We start from the raw sequence: 17,482 nt of genomic DNA on the forward strand, positions 1-17,482 counted from the left end.
ATCGGGGAACATACACAAAACATTTTAAAAAATTTTATTTTATTTTATTGCGATCGTGACATTGTAGTTGTCATTCTACCGCAATCGCGCAGTCGTGATTGCCATGACAGTTGACCCATAAAAATAAGTAGATAGAGTATAAATAGAGTTAAAATGGCGCGTGAGAAGTCATTTTGTACGACTATAACCGTAGGTACTTACCTACTTAGAGAGTGGGTTTTGTTTCGATAAATAAACTGCAACTTTCAGCATCATAAAGAATTTGTAAAGTCTCTCCCAATAAAAGGGGTCATTTCAGACTTTTAAAAAGCTTTTTATTGAGTGTTTTATGTTTTCGTCCAAAGTTTGTCGATGCTGGAGCATTCTAACCGCATTTTTACGAGATACTTTAATTTTTAATGGTTTATTGATTCTTTGGTAATAAAGACTGTTTTTTGTAGGTAGGTATGTTGTGTTCGGTAGGTAGGTAGTAGGTACTGTAGAAGCTCGGTCTGCTAATAAGATTTTCCAGTACATCTAAATGGTAAAAGTCAATAGAAAGGCGCAAGTCCGAATATAATCTCAATTATTGATTTTCTCATAGTCGTTTCTTAGCTGACACCTAACCTCAAGAAAAAACCTACTTTCCAAATTTCAAGTCAATTATAATATCAATAATTAAAACTTTCCCATACAAACTTACATCCCCTATTTTACCACCCTTATGGGCGAATTTTCCAAAAATCTTGAAACACGGTATTTCTTCATTTGTGACCGAAAACCCAAATACCAATTTTCATGCAAATAACTTGAAAAATGACCGACTTTCATACAAACTTCCATCCCCCATTTAATCCACTTAGGGGTGGAATTTCGAAAAATCCTTTCTTAGTGGATACCTACTCTTCACAAAGAATAGACCCTCCAAATTTTCATGTCTTTAGGACCAGCGGTTTAGGCTGTGCGTTGATATCTATGTCAGTCAGTCAGTCAGTCAGGACTTTGAATTTTATATATATAGATAGGAAAAGGTGGCTGACTGATCTAACAAATAGGGTGGGGTAAAAGGGTAAAATAGGGTTTTAAAGATTGTCGTCTAGCGCAAGCCTGTCTTGCAATGAAAACTATAAACATGGCTGTATGGCGCTAATTTCGGGCCCGACTCGCACTTGACCGATTTTTCTGGCAGTCGTGTAATAAGCTAAAGAGGACTAGGATTTCATAAAAATAAAACAGCACACATAAAAAATGTAAAACTTTATTCCAACACAGTCAATAACACAAGGTACTGTACACACCACTACTCGACTAAACTCTGACTAGTGCCTTAGATATGTTACGAAATTACACACCACGTCTACTAAAAGCGTAAAATCAGACTAGCGACTTTTGTTACATAACATTTTATCGTGTCTCAATCACAATGGACTTACAGCCCGCGAGGGCCAGACCTTCGTTATTTTATAAAAGCTGAAAGTTTCTTAGGTATTGTCCCCAGCACTGGGAGGAAGGACCAGCGATAACGAAGTTTGGATCATGGTGGCTTTGGCAGGTAACAGATAACAAAGGTGTAAAAAATCTTGTCAAGGTAAAAAATAAACTTTTTAAGTTTTTTTTTAACTTTTTTAAATTGTTAAGTTTAAGGGTGTCTGGCAGAGGTTTGCCACGATCTACTTGTCTGGCAATGCATGACGTGATTTCCAATACGATTCCAAAGAAAAGAAAAGAAATACCCTTTAAAATTTGACGTACGATATTACTTGTTACTTGGTTGGTTGTGCACATTGTTACTTGGTTTCTGCCAAAGCCACCATGATCCAAACTTCATAGTCGCTGATGGTTGGGTCAACACGCAGAGAAACTTTCAGCTTTTATAAAATAACAAAGATCTGGCCTTCACTAGCCTTCTCACTCACTCTCTCTCTCGACAACTGTTATAATTGAGTGAATTTATGGTATTCTTGCTGCAACTTTGCAATTTATCCAATAGCGAGAGAGTATCAGCTAGAGGTGATCGCGACTATCGTATTGCAGCTTATAAACTACGGAGCTATTTGTTAGGTACTCTTTATCATTCGCCACAAAAAATTTATTATTTTTATAATAATATGTAGACATAACTAGTTTAGACTTTTTATCACGCGACATGCCTCTAGTGTGATCTTACACTTTACAATTATATTTTGCAAATACCTTTAATTTTCCTAGTGGCTCTAACTATAATCCATACTATGTGATATAACATGTTTCATGGTTTTATAACATTTCATACATGTTATATAACAACGTTAAACTATGTGGACGTGTCAAGGTGCGTCCAGACCACATGACATATTTCTACAGCATGTCTCGTGGTTTTTATGTCATTTTTGTTGGACATAAGTTGTGTAATGTTAAATGTTAAACAATATGGACGTGTTATATAACAAAACGTTTTATAACATGTTACATAATCTGCTTTGCTTAAAACGCACCTTTGCTTAAATCACTAAAAATGATTTTTCACTTCTCTCGCAATCTATCGATGTTCTAATTTCTATTTTGTTATTTTTTAATACTTAACTATTCATACAAGTTCGATTCTTTTACATTTATCCTAACAATTATTATAATCTGTGATAACCCTACGCACACATTAACCTTTTTTTTATCCTTAAGCTACAATATTTCATAATAAAAAAATCCGTTTGCAGTAGGTAGGTCGGACGCAATGGAAAAAGAAAGCATTCTTTGCATACTAACCCGTTTTGAGAGCGACAGCTTCCCAAGATTTTTTATAAATGGCCATCGTTTTATTAAAGACCTGACGGTTTTTCAAATTGAAAGTATTAGGGCGGTTTCAGACTAGCGTATTATACGCGCGTATAAGCTCGTTTTTGGCACACGCTCAACTCGTACGAGCGTTGACGCGCTTCTAAGCTCGTATAAACGCGAGCCGCGAGAGACCACCACCCACCGGGCCACCGGCACCGGTTCGAGCGTACACGCTGAAATATGCCCGTATACGCGCGTCCGGTTTTTTGAAGCGCGTATGTAGCGCGCGTGTAAGCGCGTATGCTGAAACGACCGTATACGCGCAAAAAAATACGCTAGTCTGAAACCGCCCTTAAATCTAAACAAGGCTCAAGTTTTAAAGAAAACTGAACTTTAATTTCATTGTGTAATGTTCATATTCGTATGGAAAAACTTTTATCTGGATTTACAGGTATAGTCCGCGACATGTTGAGATGACAAAAAAAAATTGACAAACAAAAAAAAAGGAAGGTATGCGTTGCTCTTAAGACTGCATTCCTTTGTGCACTATTTAACTAAGCTTCTAATCTTTCTTTCTTATATTAAAAGCTAACGTACAAACACACTACGCTACGTTTCTTACAAAATCCCAAATATGAATGCTACTAAAATCGTTGTATTTGAGGTAATTTTAGAGTTATTTTGATAGAACATTGCACTAAAGAAAATTTGACACATTTGAAACTAGGTTGGAAGAAATAATATCAATTGCTTATGTAGAAAGAACAGTACAATCAGAATATGTTAAGGCATTTATTAATAAAAATGTACACGGTTTGAAATTTGTTTGTTTGTTTGTCCTTCCTTCACGCCCTAGCTAAGGCAACCAATCGACTTGATTTTTGATTTTTGGCATAGAGATAGGTTGAAGGACGATAGTGGAAAATCAAAGATTTCCCACGGGATTTTCAAAAACTTAAATCCACGCGGATGAAGTCGCGGGCATCAGCTAGTTAGTAAGTATATAAATTTTATGTTACACAGGGTGTAAATTTTTATTAGAGCCCAATAATATACTAAATTTCTTTTTGAAATATCATTATAAATGCAAGTCTTTTATTAGTTTTACTTTACGTTTTTTTTTATATGCCAATTCATAAAATATTTCAAACTTTAACAACGTAAGTAAATAAAATTTTAAATTAAATAATATAAAAATCACATAATACTTAATAAATATTAATTATATAGCATAATTTAACAGTTAAGACCAAAACACTAGAAAAAAATTAATACATTCTTAAATAAGTATTGCCAATTACTCTTAAAAGTTAACAAAAATCATCTAAACAAGAAATGAAGGAACTTAGCAATCTTTAACTCCATCATAACTTAAACTTTCACACCGCAATACAGCAATGTGTTTGCAGCTTTATTCAATGAAAAATTCGGACGTGAATTCGCATCTGGTAAGGAGACCCATTATAACTACAAGTTATATAATATTTCGACTTGCCTTTGGGCGCATTTAAATAACTAGCAACCAAATAAATACACCAGCCTTACCATATTATATAACTCACATTATGCCCACAATATTTTATACGAGCTTAAGGTACGGGATAAATCTAGCGAAATTTTAAGAGCGTAAAAAACATATGCGGAATTTTTCATCATCGGCAAAAAAAAGAATGTTAATTAAATGTATTTGTATGGGAGCGGTGTGCAGGCTCGACCGTACCAAAGGGAGATCTCCCACCGAGCGGTTAGATGTGCTAGGTAGCGCCAGCTGGGCCAGATTGCAGAAAACTCCGTTAGTGCGACTACTGTCGGCGGTCCATTTGTTCGGGACTACGTCATGAAATGTTATCGATTGAATAGCGCCATCTAGTTGCATCTGTGGCAACCGCCACATATTATTTTCACTAACGTAATCTACATACTTTCAGGAAGGTTCAATCCACTAAAAAAATATCATTCTTTTTTTCCACATTGGTCGACAATCACTCTAACAGAGAAACAACATAACAATCTTAAAAAGTTACAGAATGGAAACGCTTCCGATTTGTTAGACCAAGCAGTCGAACAGAATGGACTTTTATCCCGCTTTGTTCGATCGATCGAACTAATAGTCTGAACGGAATAGACAGTTGATTTCTGTTGAAATGTCAACTGTTAGAGCAGTTGGACGACTGCTCGAGCGATCTGTGTACGTTGATCTGCGATCTGACGTGTATTGCCGCTGTCACTTTTCAATGTCATACTATTAGATGGATTCAAGCCGCGAATTTTCGCGCGCAAAATCCCGTTAGATTTATCCCTATTCTAAAATAATCTATTACATTAGTAAATAAATGTTAGAAAGAAATGCGTAGTTAATAATTTCCTTTGCTAAGAATATTGCACAAATTATTATTGCCATTTTTCCGACATATTGCCAGCTACACAATTGCATGTAGGAATCTCAAATTTCTTGAAAATATATAGCGAAGTATACGTACCGATATACAAACTAACTACCGTCATTTTGAAAACGACATATTTTTGGATATTTTACAGCTGTCATAGGCAAAGATTTAAATCGTTAGATTCACCTTCGCCTGTATTCACTCAATCAATCAATCAGCCTGTTTGCGCCCACTGCTGGACTTCCCAAGGGCGCGCCACCACACACGATCCTCTGCCATCCTCATCCACCCACTTCCCGCTACCTTCTTAAGGTCGTCAGTCCAGCGGGTTGGAGGTTCTGTGTTCTGGAGTGCAGACCGCGTATCGGCAAGCCCAGTGTGGGACGACCTCCCACATAAGCAAAATGTAGTTTACGCGCGAACTCAAAGTACTCGCTTTGAGTTCGCGCGTAAACAACTGGACGCAACAAGGAGTATTTTACCTCGACTCGCACGAGCGACCCGCGTTGTACGCGCAAGTCGAGATTCTGGCGTACTGCGCGCGATTTACGCGCGTATTTTAGATTCGCTCGATGCTTGTGGACGCATGTAATAAACGCGAAGGCTCGTATGAATTCGCGCAAATGAGTCTCGCACTCGAAAACTTATAATGCACAAAATGAGTTCTCACGTGTCATTCTAACTTTGTGTCCAAAGTACGATTATAGTCCAAGGTGAACCGTACTTTTGGCATGACAGTTGACACAAAGCTAAAATGGCGCGTGAGAACTAATTTTATATGGACTTACTTATTTTTTCGGTGCCAGGGCATACGTAACGATTTAAATCTTTGGTATTTTGCGTACAAAATTACTTTTCACGCACCATTTTAACTTCAAGCGTCAAATGTCATGTCAGACGTACGATTTTAGTCTCAGAATAAGGACAGGAAGGAAATATAAGAAAAGAAAGGTTAGAAGTAGCCCTATTGTGACACTTACTGTTAGAGCGAGATAGCTAAATGCATTTAAGCTCTTGTTAGAACGTGACAAAATGATTATGTTTTGTCCTTATCATCGTGGCCACTTTTTTTTGTTTGCCAAAATTATATTTGTACGTGAGTATTTGGCAAACAACGTGAAGTGTAGAAGGAATGACATTTCACAAATAAGAAAATCTGCTTGAGCGAGAGGGCCTGAGGGGGGCACGCTAGTTGCAAATCTGGACATATCTGTGATTTTAGTCCTTGTTTTAAAGGTGTACTTTTTACATGACAGTAGACACAGATAAAATGGCGCGTGAAAAGTCATTTTATACGGAGTCTTTATCTATTATCTATACAATATTTACAGAATCTCTTGCGGTATCTACTTCAAATCTTCTTCTTCTTCTTCGACGTAGAGTAAGTCCTCCATTTTGGTCATAAACTTGTTGTTCAACATCTGCTCTTCTGGCAACGGTTTCTGGAATATAACGAATATAAAAGTTTTAAAAAACCAGAACACCAAGACGATTGATATATATTCTATAGCTCTATAGTCATAAAAACAGTCAAGTGCGAGTCGGATTCACACACGAGGAGTTCCGTACCTTGTACCATCGTACAAGAAATAAAACTTACAGTATACGGCCGAAAGTAATGTACATCGGCCTTTAGAATGACATTTCGGCTTTGTAGAGCGTTCTCTGTCATTCATACATATAATATGACGTTTTGTCGGTTTCAACGACAGAGACAGTGCTCTACAAATCTGTTATCTCCTTCTAAAGGTCGATGTACATTACTTTCAGCCGCGTACTGTAATTTTTATTGTGATGTAACCACAAATTCACGGTTGTCGGACTTTTTTGTGCTATAAGACATTGCTACTTGCGAAATTTCATGATTCTAGATCAACGGAAAATAACCCTACAGATTTTGATTCCCTTGACCAGTCTTAACAGACAAGACAGACAGGCAGACGGACAGACAAGAAAGTGAACCTATAAGAGTTCTTTTTTCCTTTTGAGGTTCTATAAGTTCAATAAAAATAACTTATCCGATGTATTTACCTTTCAACAGTTACCCAATCATTAAAAACATGCATTTACTTAAATATTTATAAGAATGCATCGAGATTCTAGATCATTGGTTTCCAAAGTGGTCCAGGTGGATCCCAGGGACTCCCTAATGAAGGGAATGACTAATATGCCCCTTTCCTCTCCAACTAAGCGTCAGGCTTGTGCTAGGAGTAGGTACGACAATAGTGCAACGGGCGGGGTTTGAACCGTCAACCTTTCGGTTTTCAGTCCACTCCTTTACCTGTTGAGCTATTGAGGCTCTAATTCTAATTATGTTGTACACAATGGCAGGTCTAAATATATTGCTATCCCTTTCATGACGCTCCCTACGGAAAAAGATAGCACTAGATTTAGGCCGGTCAATTTAATTGGGTTTAGAGATTGTATACAACAGCTCGATCCGCCCAGTAGTTTGAGCTGTGCGTTGATAGATCAATCAATCAGTCAGTCAGTCAGTAAGTCAGCTTTTCCTTTTATATATATATATATATATATATATATATATATATATAGATATTATATAGATTTCAAAAAACGCACGTACAGTGGAGTGGAGCCGAATTTTTTGATAACGACTTAAATTCAGCTTTATATACTTCAATAAGCTTTTTATTACGAGCTTAAATAAGTTAGTAAAAGAACTGTATACTTTACAACAGAGTGTTTATTGCAAAAAAAATGTGGTAACAAGAAATAAAAAGAGTAATGAGAAATTAATATAATAATATTTCAATCTACATACCAGATCAATATATAAAACATTCACCTCAAGTTATTTTTAATTATTGATTCAACTAATTTGCGTATCCGGAATTGCGAGAGCGTTTTTCCATTAGATTTGTATCAGTCCCGCAAATTGCTAATGTGCGTGGCTGCCATTTTAGTGACGTCAGCACTAGACTGAAGTTTCGAGTTGATGGTATATTTTTACTTAAATATACGTCAAATGACGTCAAAATGACGTCATTTCGGTGTTAATGAGACATGGTTCCAGCGCAATAGCAATTTGCGGGACTTATAACATAGCTAATTCTGTTGTATACAATCTTTTAACTGAACTAAAATGACAGTTCTAAGAATATTGCTATCCATTCATATCTAACGCTACCTCCGTGCGGATTGCACTCAATGGCGTGCAGGTCATAGAGGCATAAATGCACTGCTTACCCCAGTTGTAATAGCTCAATGCATATTTTTCATTATGACCTGCCATTAAACAGGTTCCTACCTAACTAATGCCTACCCTGGCTTCAAACCCTGTGCACGCCACTGATTGCACTAGATTTTAGTTTAGAGATTGTACTCAACAGAATTAGATACAATGGTACTGATTATGATGGCAACAAAATTTAAAAAATTAAAAAAAAAACTGTCAAATCTCGTGACTTTAGGTGCCTAATTCTCTTGTACAGAATCTCTAAACTAAAAATGACAGGTCTAAACATATGGCTATCTCTTACATAATGTTCCCTGCGGAAAAGGACAGCACTGCTGTCAATTTAGTTTGGAGATTGCGTACAATACAATTAGCCACGTTATTTAAAATTTCGCAAATTAGTTAAATAACTAATTAAAAATATACTTACAACAGAAACTTCCCCATCCCAAGAGTCCCAATAACTGTGTTATTGGGACTCTTGGGACTTATTTGTATAGATTGCGTTTTTATAAAAGCAACAAGCATAATTATACTGGCTACAGAGTATGATAAAACTAAACAAACATTTCACACATGCATACAAAAAAAAAGCCATATATTAAGCCGCGATTACACCCGGAAGTTTTGCTCACGTAAGTAGTCTTACATGATCAGAGTTTAGACCCGTCAATTCAGTTAGTCAGCAAAAAAAAATAGTTTAGTTTAGACTTTAGAGAGTGTGTAGAATTAACCAAAATTTTCAGTTTTTTAACTACAAGTTGTGAATTAAAATGCCCTAGACTAAATTGACATGTCTAAATTTAGTGTTATCCTAAGGACCAGTCGTTTTAGTTTAGTTTTAGTAGAGATTTATAATTTAATTTGATATTACAAAAATGCAGCTACGAAAATAACACATCACGGTTATTACATTACTACAAATTAATTTTAAAATGGAAGTACTTATTTATTTAATAATTTTTCCTAAAGCTTGAACTACACGAAAGTCACTGTTAAGGCAATCGTCTGGTAGGCATCGTCCAATACTTGTTAGCACACGATGTGTCCCGACATTTGAACGGCGACTGCAGAAGAAAAGATAACGTTCAAAAACTATACTCTATCCACCGAGAGAAATCAGTATAGGGCAGAGACGAAAATTTCAATGAGGGTTGACCATTTTGAGCCACCAACTAATTACAAACACTTTTCAAAAAACATTCGAAATTCGCTTCGAAAATGTTTTCAAAAAACATTTGAATTTCAATTAGAAAATCTAGTTTCATTTGTGATTGGTTGGTGAATCAAAATGGTTGGCGCCCACTAAGATTTTTGCCTCTATTATTTGTCTGGGATTGCGAAACAGAGAGCGCCCTACGCCTCAACGGAGCAACGCGATTGACTTGATTTTTGCATGGATGTACTGGCAGTTAAATACCTGTTCAATGGCATGGCTACGTTTTATTCCGGAAATTCAAAGAAATTTAATTAAAAACCTAAATGCATGATAAATAAAGCAGCGATTCCATTTTTTAATATGTCATGCACAAACAAACACATGCAATAAATATTAACAATATGCAAAAGCATGCAAACAAGACTTTTTTAACATGCAATACTATGATAATCCTTTAGATAATACATTGACGGTTTTCGTAGCAATGTATTCTGTTTTTTTTTTGCGGTCCTGAATATGAGGTTATTTTCAAAGGGTTCTTATGAACGAGCCAAATGAACTCTTAAAGTTTTTTTTTAATTTGTAAATCTGCGAAAGTGCTAACTTACCACCATCTCAACCCTCGGGAACGGAGACAGGCAAATGATCAAAACTGTCATATTGTCGCATCCAAGGCCTCCAGTGGCACAATTAGGGGCCAGGCAGAGTTGCATCAAGGCCTCACACACGGCCGCCGGCTCCCAGCCGCTTAGTAACCGCACTCGACAGAACGACAGGACCTCCTAAGAAATTATGACACAAACTGTGGAATCAACTCCCATCGGCGGTGTTCCCACTAGATTACAACATGGGATTATTCAAGGAGCGGACCAACAAATTCCTGCAAGACCGGCAACTCATCATCACCGACAGTTCCTCTGGTGCTGCAAATGTTCATGGGCGGCGGTAATCACTTAACATCAGATGCGTCTGCTCGGTTGCTCGCTTGTCGTTTGCTGTCGCTTGCTCGTTGGTTTGTCCTTCAATCACGTTGCAACGGAGCAACGGATTGACGTGATTTTTTGCATGGGTATAGTCAAAGACCTACAGAGTGACATGGGCTACTTTTTATCTCGGTAAATCAACTTAAATCCACGCGAACGAAGTCGCGAGCATCAGTTAGTATGCATATAATTTCAATCGATCAAATGACGCGCGGGTGTAGCGCTGCAATTGCGCACTTTTATTTATGGCTTTGCTGCAAATTTGAAGCAATTTTTTAATAAATTTGCATCAACCTGTATTTATTTTAATTTTTTAATTTAAGAATTGTTCAGTACAAACCTCATTGGACAACACCTCCCAGATTCCATCGCAGGCGATGACTATAAACTCCCAGTCTTCAGTCAACTGTCGAACTTGAACGTCCGGGTATGCTGAAACAATAGGCCATCCGATCAAAAGTCTGTCACCAAACGTTTTGTTTCAATATGCGGTCGTCAGAAGCGTACGTCCGATCCAGCAACATTCTGACTGCCTGCTGCGTTTTTTTTATATATTTCGGAGATACATTTGGATTTAACAGCATGTGGTCGTTGTCGATATCTGCCATGTTGTTTTTCTTATCAATTAAACAAAGTTAACCAATAAAATTAGCTTATCTCAAGCTTTTTCAAAGATTAGGGACAATCCCACCGCTGCTTTCGGAGATACATTAGGATATCAACAACGACCATGTGTAGTTAAATCCAAATGTATCTCCGAAATATATATATATAAACAGCGAACAAACGAGCAAGCCAGTCACCTGATGTTAAGTTATAACACCGTCTATGAACATTTGCAGCAATAGAGGGACCATCAATGCGTTGCCGGCTTTTTAGGAATATGTTGATCCACTCCTTGAATAACCCCATGTTGAAATCCATGTTGAGCAGCCAGCTGTGATCCTTCTCAGCTCCTCTTCGTTAAGATTTGCAACTAAAAATAAAGTTACCTGTAACGATTTGGTCCCTCGGCGACAGTCGATAGTTCCGCTTGAAGATATAGTCGCCCAGAGCACGTGAGAGAGCCAGGTTGCCGTTCACCCTGTTAAGCTGCACCCAGCCACCGCCCGCTGTGATCCTGCGCAGCTCCTCTTCGTTGTTCGGCTTGTGATCGTACGATAGGACTTCCACCTAAACAATATAAATATACACATCCCCTGTTATCAGATAGATTTTCTCTATATTATAGATCCCTAACATAAGCACTTTTCAAAAATGCCATTCAGGCAAAGCTGGGATCAGCTAAAAAGTCACGTTAACATCATTATTATCACCGGATAGACATCTACTGCTGGACATTGAACTCTTGTAGGGATTTCCACACGCCAAGGTATTGCGCCACCTGAATCCAACGCCTCCAACAGTGCTGACCACCCTTCTCTAGCATCTTCTCCATGGTCTATGGCACCATCAGCATATCCTCTTCTAATAGTCTATGGTCCAGTCATATAAACACTTACCGTGCCCCTGACGCTGGCTATGGCACGCGAATCACCAACATTGGCACAATACAGTGTGTTATCTTTTATCATCACCACTACAGCAGTGCTGCCCGCTACCTTCTCTTGCATGTCCTCTTCTAGCATCGCTTGGTCCATGTCTAGGAAACCCTAAAAAGGGAAGTTTATTGACATCTCTTTTCTAATAGTCCCTGAAAAGGGAAGTTTATTGACATCTCTTTTCTAATAGTCCCTAATAAGGGAAGTTTATTGACATCTCTTTTCTAATAGTCCCTAAAAAGGGAAGTTTATTAAAATATATTTTTCTAACAGTTGATACAATTTGAAAGCACACTAACAAAGTGGAATCAAAGCAGTATTTTAGATAACTGAAACCCAGTTTATAGGGGCGGTTCTGTAGTAAAATAAAGTAGCCCTCATGGTTCTGTCCAGGATAAACTGGATTCAATGAATACTTAGCATAATACTTTCCGTATTTCAACAATAGTGGTCTAGGCAAATAATTTATTAATCTGTGTTTATAACTAAGAATGAGTCAAGTTTACCTGTTTTAATGCTTCTTCAATATTACCAAGATGATATTCTGGCCGTACAGTAATGAATTTGTGTAGATGTTTTCCAGCATATTCTGCTATATTTGCACCTAAAATAATAAAAATTTAGTATATGTTGTAATTTTACAAGTTACAACATATATTTTATTTTTAGTATTCCTTAAATATTATTAGACGACTAACTAGAAAATACAAGATGTAACTAGTATGCTAGCAAGAACTTAGGTTGCTAGGAAGTAACTATACTACCTAAACACAATCCAATGCCAATAACCATTTGCTTTATTGTTTTTTCAGCATCATCAGTACTTCAATTTTGCTAGCGTGCTGCTTACACTTTGTATAGTAAATACACAAAAGCTTCGCTCATTCCCTATCCTGTGGGAATTTCAAAATATACAAGGAATAAGGATTCCTTGTCTGCATTATAATGGGATTCAGGCGGCACAAGACTTTGGTGTGTGTAAGTCCTTACTAGAGACCTATTTCCAGCAGTGGACGTCTATTGGTTCATAATAATGACAATGATATAATTCCTTCCTACCCCCATGTCCATCGTAAACCGCGAAGAAAGCTGTGCCAGGATCGTCAGGCAGGGATAGTATCTGTGTGTGGGAGTCGTCCATGGACACGCGCCAGCCCTGCATGCACGACGACCCCACCAGGTAGCGCGAGTCTTGGCATGTGGACGACTGCTTTTCAGTCACTGGCTCTGAGAGGGTCTGCCCCATTACTCTACTGGAAAAAAATAGTAGTAAGAAGTAAACCTATTTGCCTAAACTATTAAAGATTGTATCATCACATGAATATTAATTAACTGCATTTATAGACTAAAAGGGTATTTTCATCAATTACTTCATTGAGGACAGATACCACAAGTTGAAGTGTATGTAATATAAGATAGATTAGATAACACTACCAAAATATTTTGCTGGTGATTCCAAATATTTAATTACAAAAGAATTAATGACACTCAGGAGAAAAGGTATTTAACTTTATAAGACGGCTTTCTATTGAACACAACACCGATTTAAGCCGTCATTCATGACTAATAAGTAATATCTGATGTCATAACAAAGTGCTTTAGATACAAATTAACATGTAATAATTCCACGAAAAATAAGCAACTATATTGTGTCGATTTATCACCTGGAGCACTGGTCTATTTGCTAATATTAGCATTCAGTTTTTTAAACACAATATTGGCGATAATACGACAAAACATAACACAAACTTATCTATTTGAAAACATGCGATACGCAATCGCTATGTGTTCGAAACGTATCGAATGTAGGCTGTACTTACTGGATATTAAGTCTGTGAGTAAATTAACTATTTCCTTGGCTTATTTTCTGATTTATTTTAGCACAAACCCGAAAAATATTCACAAAGTGCGTCAGTAAATATCAATATCAACCACAACCAACTTATGAAACGTCAATGCATAGAGTAAACGTAAAGTAATACACTGTCAATGTCAAAAATCAAAATTGTTATTAATTTTTTAATTACTTTTACGGCTATGGATTCTAGCCTTTTTTCAAAGTTCTCAAAGCCGACAAACACCAAAGAATATGCCTACTTAACACAACAAACTATTTGTTTTAAAAGTATATTTTACGCGGCAATTTTCAAAAAAAGCCACCGCATTATAATCCCAAGAGAACCCCTACCAATCCTACCATGTACTAATTAATGAAAATGGGTCGGGCCCTCAGCAATAAGGAAATCAACGCAGAAAACGGCCAATAAAAAAGATATTATAACAGTAGATTATTCAACATAGAGGTAATGTAATGCCTTATGTCACGGGCGCCGGTATTTTTTATTTTTATTTGTATGCTTTGTAATGTAAATTGTATTTTATTTTATTGTAATTTTTAAATGTGTTTATGGGTTTTATGCCTGACAATAAAAAACTATTATTATTATTATTATTATAAACACCAAACGTAACGAGGGATTGTAGAGTAACTCCCGAGCGTAGCGAGGGTATTGCAAATAGAATCCTGAGTGAAACGCGGGTTTTGGGGGCGCCCAAGACTAGACAATATTACCCCCTATTGTTTGAGTTTCTATTTGTATGGTAGCTTATGACATGACGTAGATATTTTTTATATCCGTATTTTCACATATTTGGATCGGATGAAGTGCGTGATTTCTCTGGCGTACAGGATTTCAGTACCTACAACCATAGTACAACATTACAACCCGGCTAACTCATAGGAATGTTATGACGTACTTTACCCTCAGCTAGCAGGTCTGTATAAGAATAAGGCATTCGCTAGAGCGAGTGGTGTGAGAAATTATTAATGTCGCATCGCTAGTCGCAATAGAAATCTGAATTTGATGGATTTACAAAGAAATAAAATAGTAGGTACAAAGTTAAACCTTATTATTCTTGAAGCCGCAAGCATGGCGAAATCATACAATCACGATTTTACTGAAAATTAAACAAAAATCACGCTTAAAATAGAAATAAAAATAATAAAGTATTTCACATCATCTTAGACAGGAATTTCAAAACTGAAGTTTATATTTCAATTTAACAAGAATTTCCTCAACATGCCAGTACAACATTCCTCCTTGTAAGATACCTAACCTTTTCTAAAATTAAAATACCGACCAAGTGCGTGTCAGACTTGCGCACCGAGGGTTCTGTACTACAATCATATTTTTTGGACGTTTTGCGCGATAAATCAAAAACTATTATGCATAAAAATAAATAAAAATCTGTTTTACAATGTACAAGTAAGCCCTTTCATATGATACCCCACTTGATATGGTTATCTTACTTTGAAAATTTAAAATAAGTAAGTAATTTTTAGTTCATGAACACATTTTGATTTATTTTGTGATGTAACCACAAATTCACGGTTTTCGGATTTTTTCCCTTTACTTGTGCTGTAAGACCTACCTACCTGCCAAATTTCATGATTCTAGTTCAACGGGAAGTACCCTTATAGATTAGACAGACAGACAATAAAGTGATCCTATAAGCGTTCCTTTTTTCCTTTTGAGGTACGGAACCCTAAAAACCTGCATGCCTGACAGTTCTCCACAGAGTACATTGAATATAGGGGCAGTTCTCCATAATGTTTACAAAGGTGTGTGAAGTCTGCCAATCCGCACTGGGCTAGCGTGCTGCCTATGGCCTAAATTCTTCTCGTTTTATTGAGAGGAGACCTGTACTCAATAGTGGACCGGCGATGGGTTGATTATCATGATGATGATGCTTCTCTACTAGTCGCTAACTACGGGCCTTATAAGAAAGCTCAAAATCACTCAGCACGTGATGGCGTCTATACTTGGAGTTTCTCTACGTGATCAAATCAGAAATGAAGAGATCCGTAGGAGAACTAGAGTAAGCGACATAGCTCAAACGGGTTAGCTGAAGTGGCTATGGCAGGGCACATAGTTCGTACAACCGATAGACGTTGGGGTCTCAAGGTGCTGGAATGGCGACCCTCTCACCGGAAGGCAGACCTCCCACTAGTTGGACGGACGACATCAGACGAGTCGCAGGGAGCCGCTGGCGGCGCAAGGCCGTCGCGTATGGAAATCTACAAGAGACCTATGTCCAGCAGTGGACATCTATCGGTTAATGATGATGATGATGATGATGATAGTGCTTTAATAGGTAGCGGTAGGTCATAGATCATGATAATGAAGTATAGGCAATAAATAAAGTTAGTACGTAGAGGTAGGTACAAATGAAACGTCAGTCGCACGGCAAAATATTATGCTGCGAAAATGATTTCAACTACATCGATATGGCATCAGATTCAAGGTTGAACTAATTGACTATTAATAATAAGTAATAACTATTTATAACACCATCATGATCATCCCAACGCCGCGCCGGCTCACTACAGAGCACGGATCTCATACTGAGAGTATGAGAAGGGTTGGCTTTAGTCCACCATGCTGGCCAATTGCGGGTTGGCAGACTTCACACACCTTTTAGAAGATAATGGAGAACTCTCAGGCATGTAAGGCAGGCGCAAAACCGTGGCGTGTGGAAATCCCCACAAAAGACCTATGTCCAGCAGTGGGTCTCCATCGGTTGATGATGATGATAAATATGATGAAATCCACGTGGTTGAAACACAAGCACAAAAATGTGACATTCTTAATGAATAATCACGAATAATTTCAAAACACTAAGTATGTACCTACCTACATAATCAGTTGCGTAAATCCATCCATACTAATATTATAAATGCGAAAGTGTGTCTGTCTGTCTGTCTGTCCGTCTGTCTGTCTGTCTGTCTGTCTGTCTGTCTGCTAGCTTTTCACGGCTTAACTGTTCAACCGATTTTGACGAAATTTGGTACAGAGGTAGCTTGCAACCCGGGGAAGGACATAAGCTACTTTTTATCCCGGAAAATTTAAGAGTTCCCACAGGATTTTTAAAAAACTAAATCCACGCGTACGAAGTCGCGGGCATCAGCTAGTAATGTATAAAGTACCTACCTACTTGTTTTTAAACGTAGGGTAATTACATTCATCGTTCAATAACAGCAGTTTGTGAGAGCGAGTCTCACATGGCGAGAAATGGCTGACGAAATCCACAAAACCGATGGAGTGTGCCGTTGGAACTCGTAAATCACAATTTAGCTATCGTACAGTGGGGTAATGAATGTGACATCGGTGCAGTGGGGCCAGCGAGCGACCGACAGGGGTTGACCCTCTAACTCGTTTTTCAAACTTAAACTCAAATTATTTATTTAGAATTGGTAAAATTTTACGCTTCCTGATTGTCAAAATTTTTTTATTTGTAAGATGATATTATATTATAGTGGTGATAGTTAATACGTACTTAAAACTAAAGCTACGAGGGTTCCAAGCGCGTGTTTTGTGGAAGTGTGCTATACATAATACAGTACACACATACTAAGTAGAGTAAAATAAAATTATATTAACAGTAGGTACTTATACTCCTGCGATGATCCGCATTTTTTAATT

General features: G+C 37.4%; 1 protein-coding gene across 5 annotated transcripts; it reads right to left on the minus strand.

Annotated features, from left to right (window-relative positions):
* Window positions 1-1,221: 1,221 nt before the first annotated feature.
* LOC117993020 (probable protein phosphatase 2C T23F11.1) lies at window positions 1,222-15,000 on the minus strand. Of its 5 annotated transcripts, none has more exons than XM_069506094.1 (8): window positions 14,906-15,000; window positions 13,059-13,252; window positions 12,506-12,603; window positions 11,961-12,110; window positions 11,451-11,631; window positions 10,799-10,890; window positions 10,084-10,257; window positions 1,222-6,562 (listed from the first exon to the last, which is right to left on the minus strand). In XM_069506094.1, exons 1-8 carry the CDS (start codon window positions 14,929-14,931, stop codon window positions 6,467-6,469), a joined length of 1,011 nt encoding a protein of 336 aa, XP_069362195.1. In that variant the 5' UTR covers window positions 14,932-15,000; the 3' UTR covers window positions 1,222-6,466. The 5 variants fall into 5 exon arrangements, with proteins under 5 accessions (XP_069362195.1, XP_069362196.1, XP_069362197.1 ...); XM_069506095.1 differs by lacking the exon at window positions 14,906-15,000 and adding an exon at window positions 13,820-13,956; XM_069506096.1 differs by lacking the exon at window positions 14,906-15,000 and adding an exon at window positions 13,820-13,950 and having other exon boundaries at window positions 13,059-13,249.
* Between the last annotated feature and the right edge of the window lie 2,482 nt (window positions 15,001-17,482).

This window comes from Maniola hyperantus, chromosome 22, assembly GCF_902806685.2.
Source record: "Maniola hyperantus chromosome 22, iAphHyp1.2, whole genome shotgun sequence".
NCBI classification, from domain to species: Eukaryota; Metazoa; Arthropoda; class Insecta; order Lepidoptera; family Nymphalidae; genus Maniola; species Maniola hyperantus.

What these genes read in the sequence shown, in the direction of transcription:
- LOC117993020 (XM_069506094.1), bottom strand. Translation starts at nt 14,931, where the DNA reads ATGCTTGCGGCTTCAAGAATAATAAG. An exon ending in GGGAGGTGTTGTCCAATGAG is followed by an intron (nt 10,258 to 10,798) that starts GTTTGTACTGAA and finishes ATAATTTCTTAG; the next exon opens with GAGGTCCTGTCGTTCTGTCG. An exon ending in TCCCGAGGGTTGAGATGGTG is followed by an intron (nt 6,563 to 10,083) that starts GTAAGTTAGCAC and finishes GTTATATTCCAG; the next exon opens with AAACCGTTGCCAGAAGAGCA.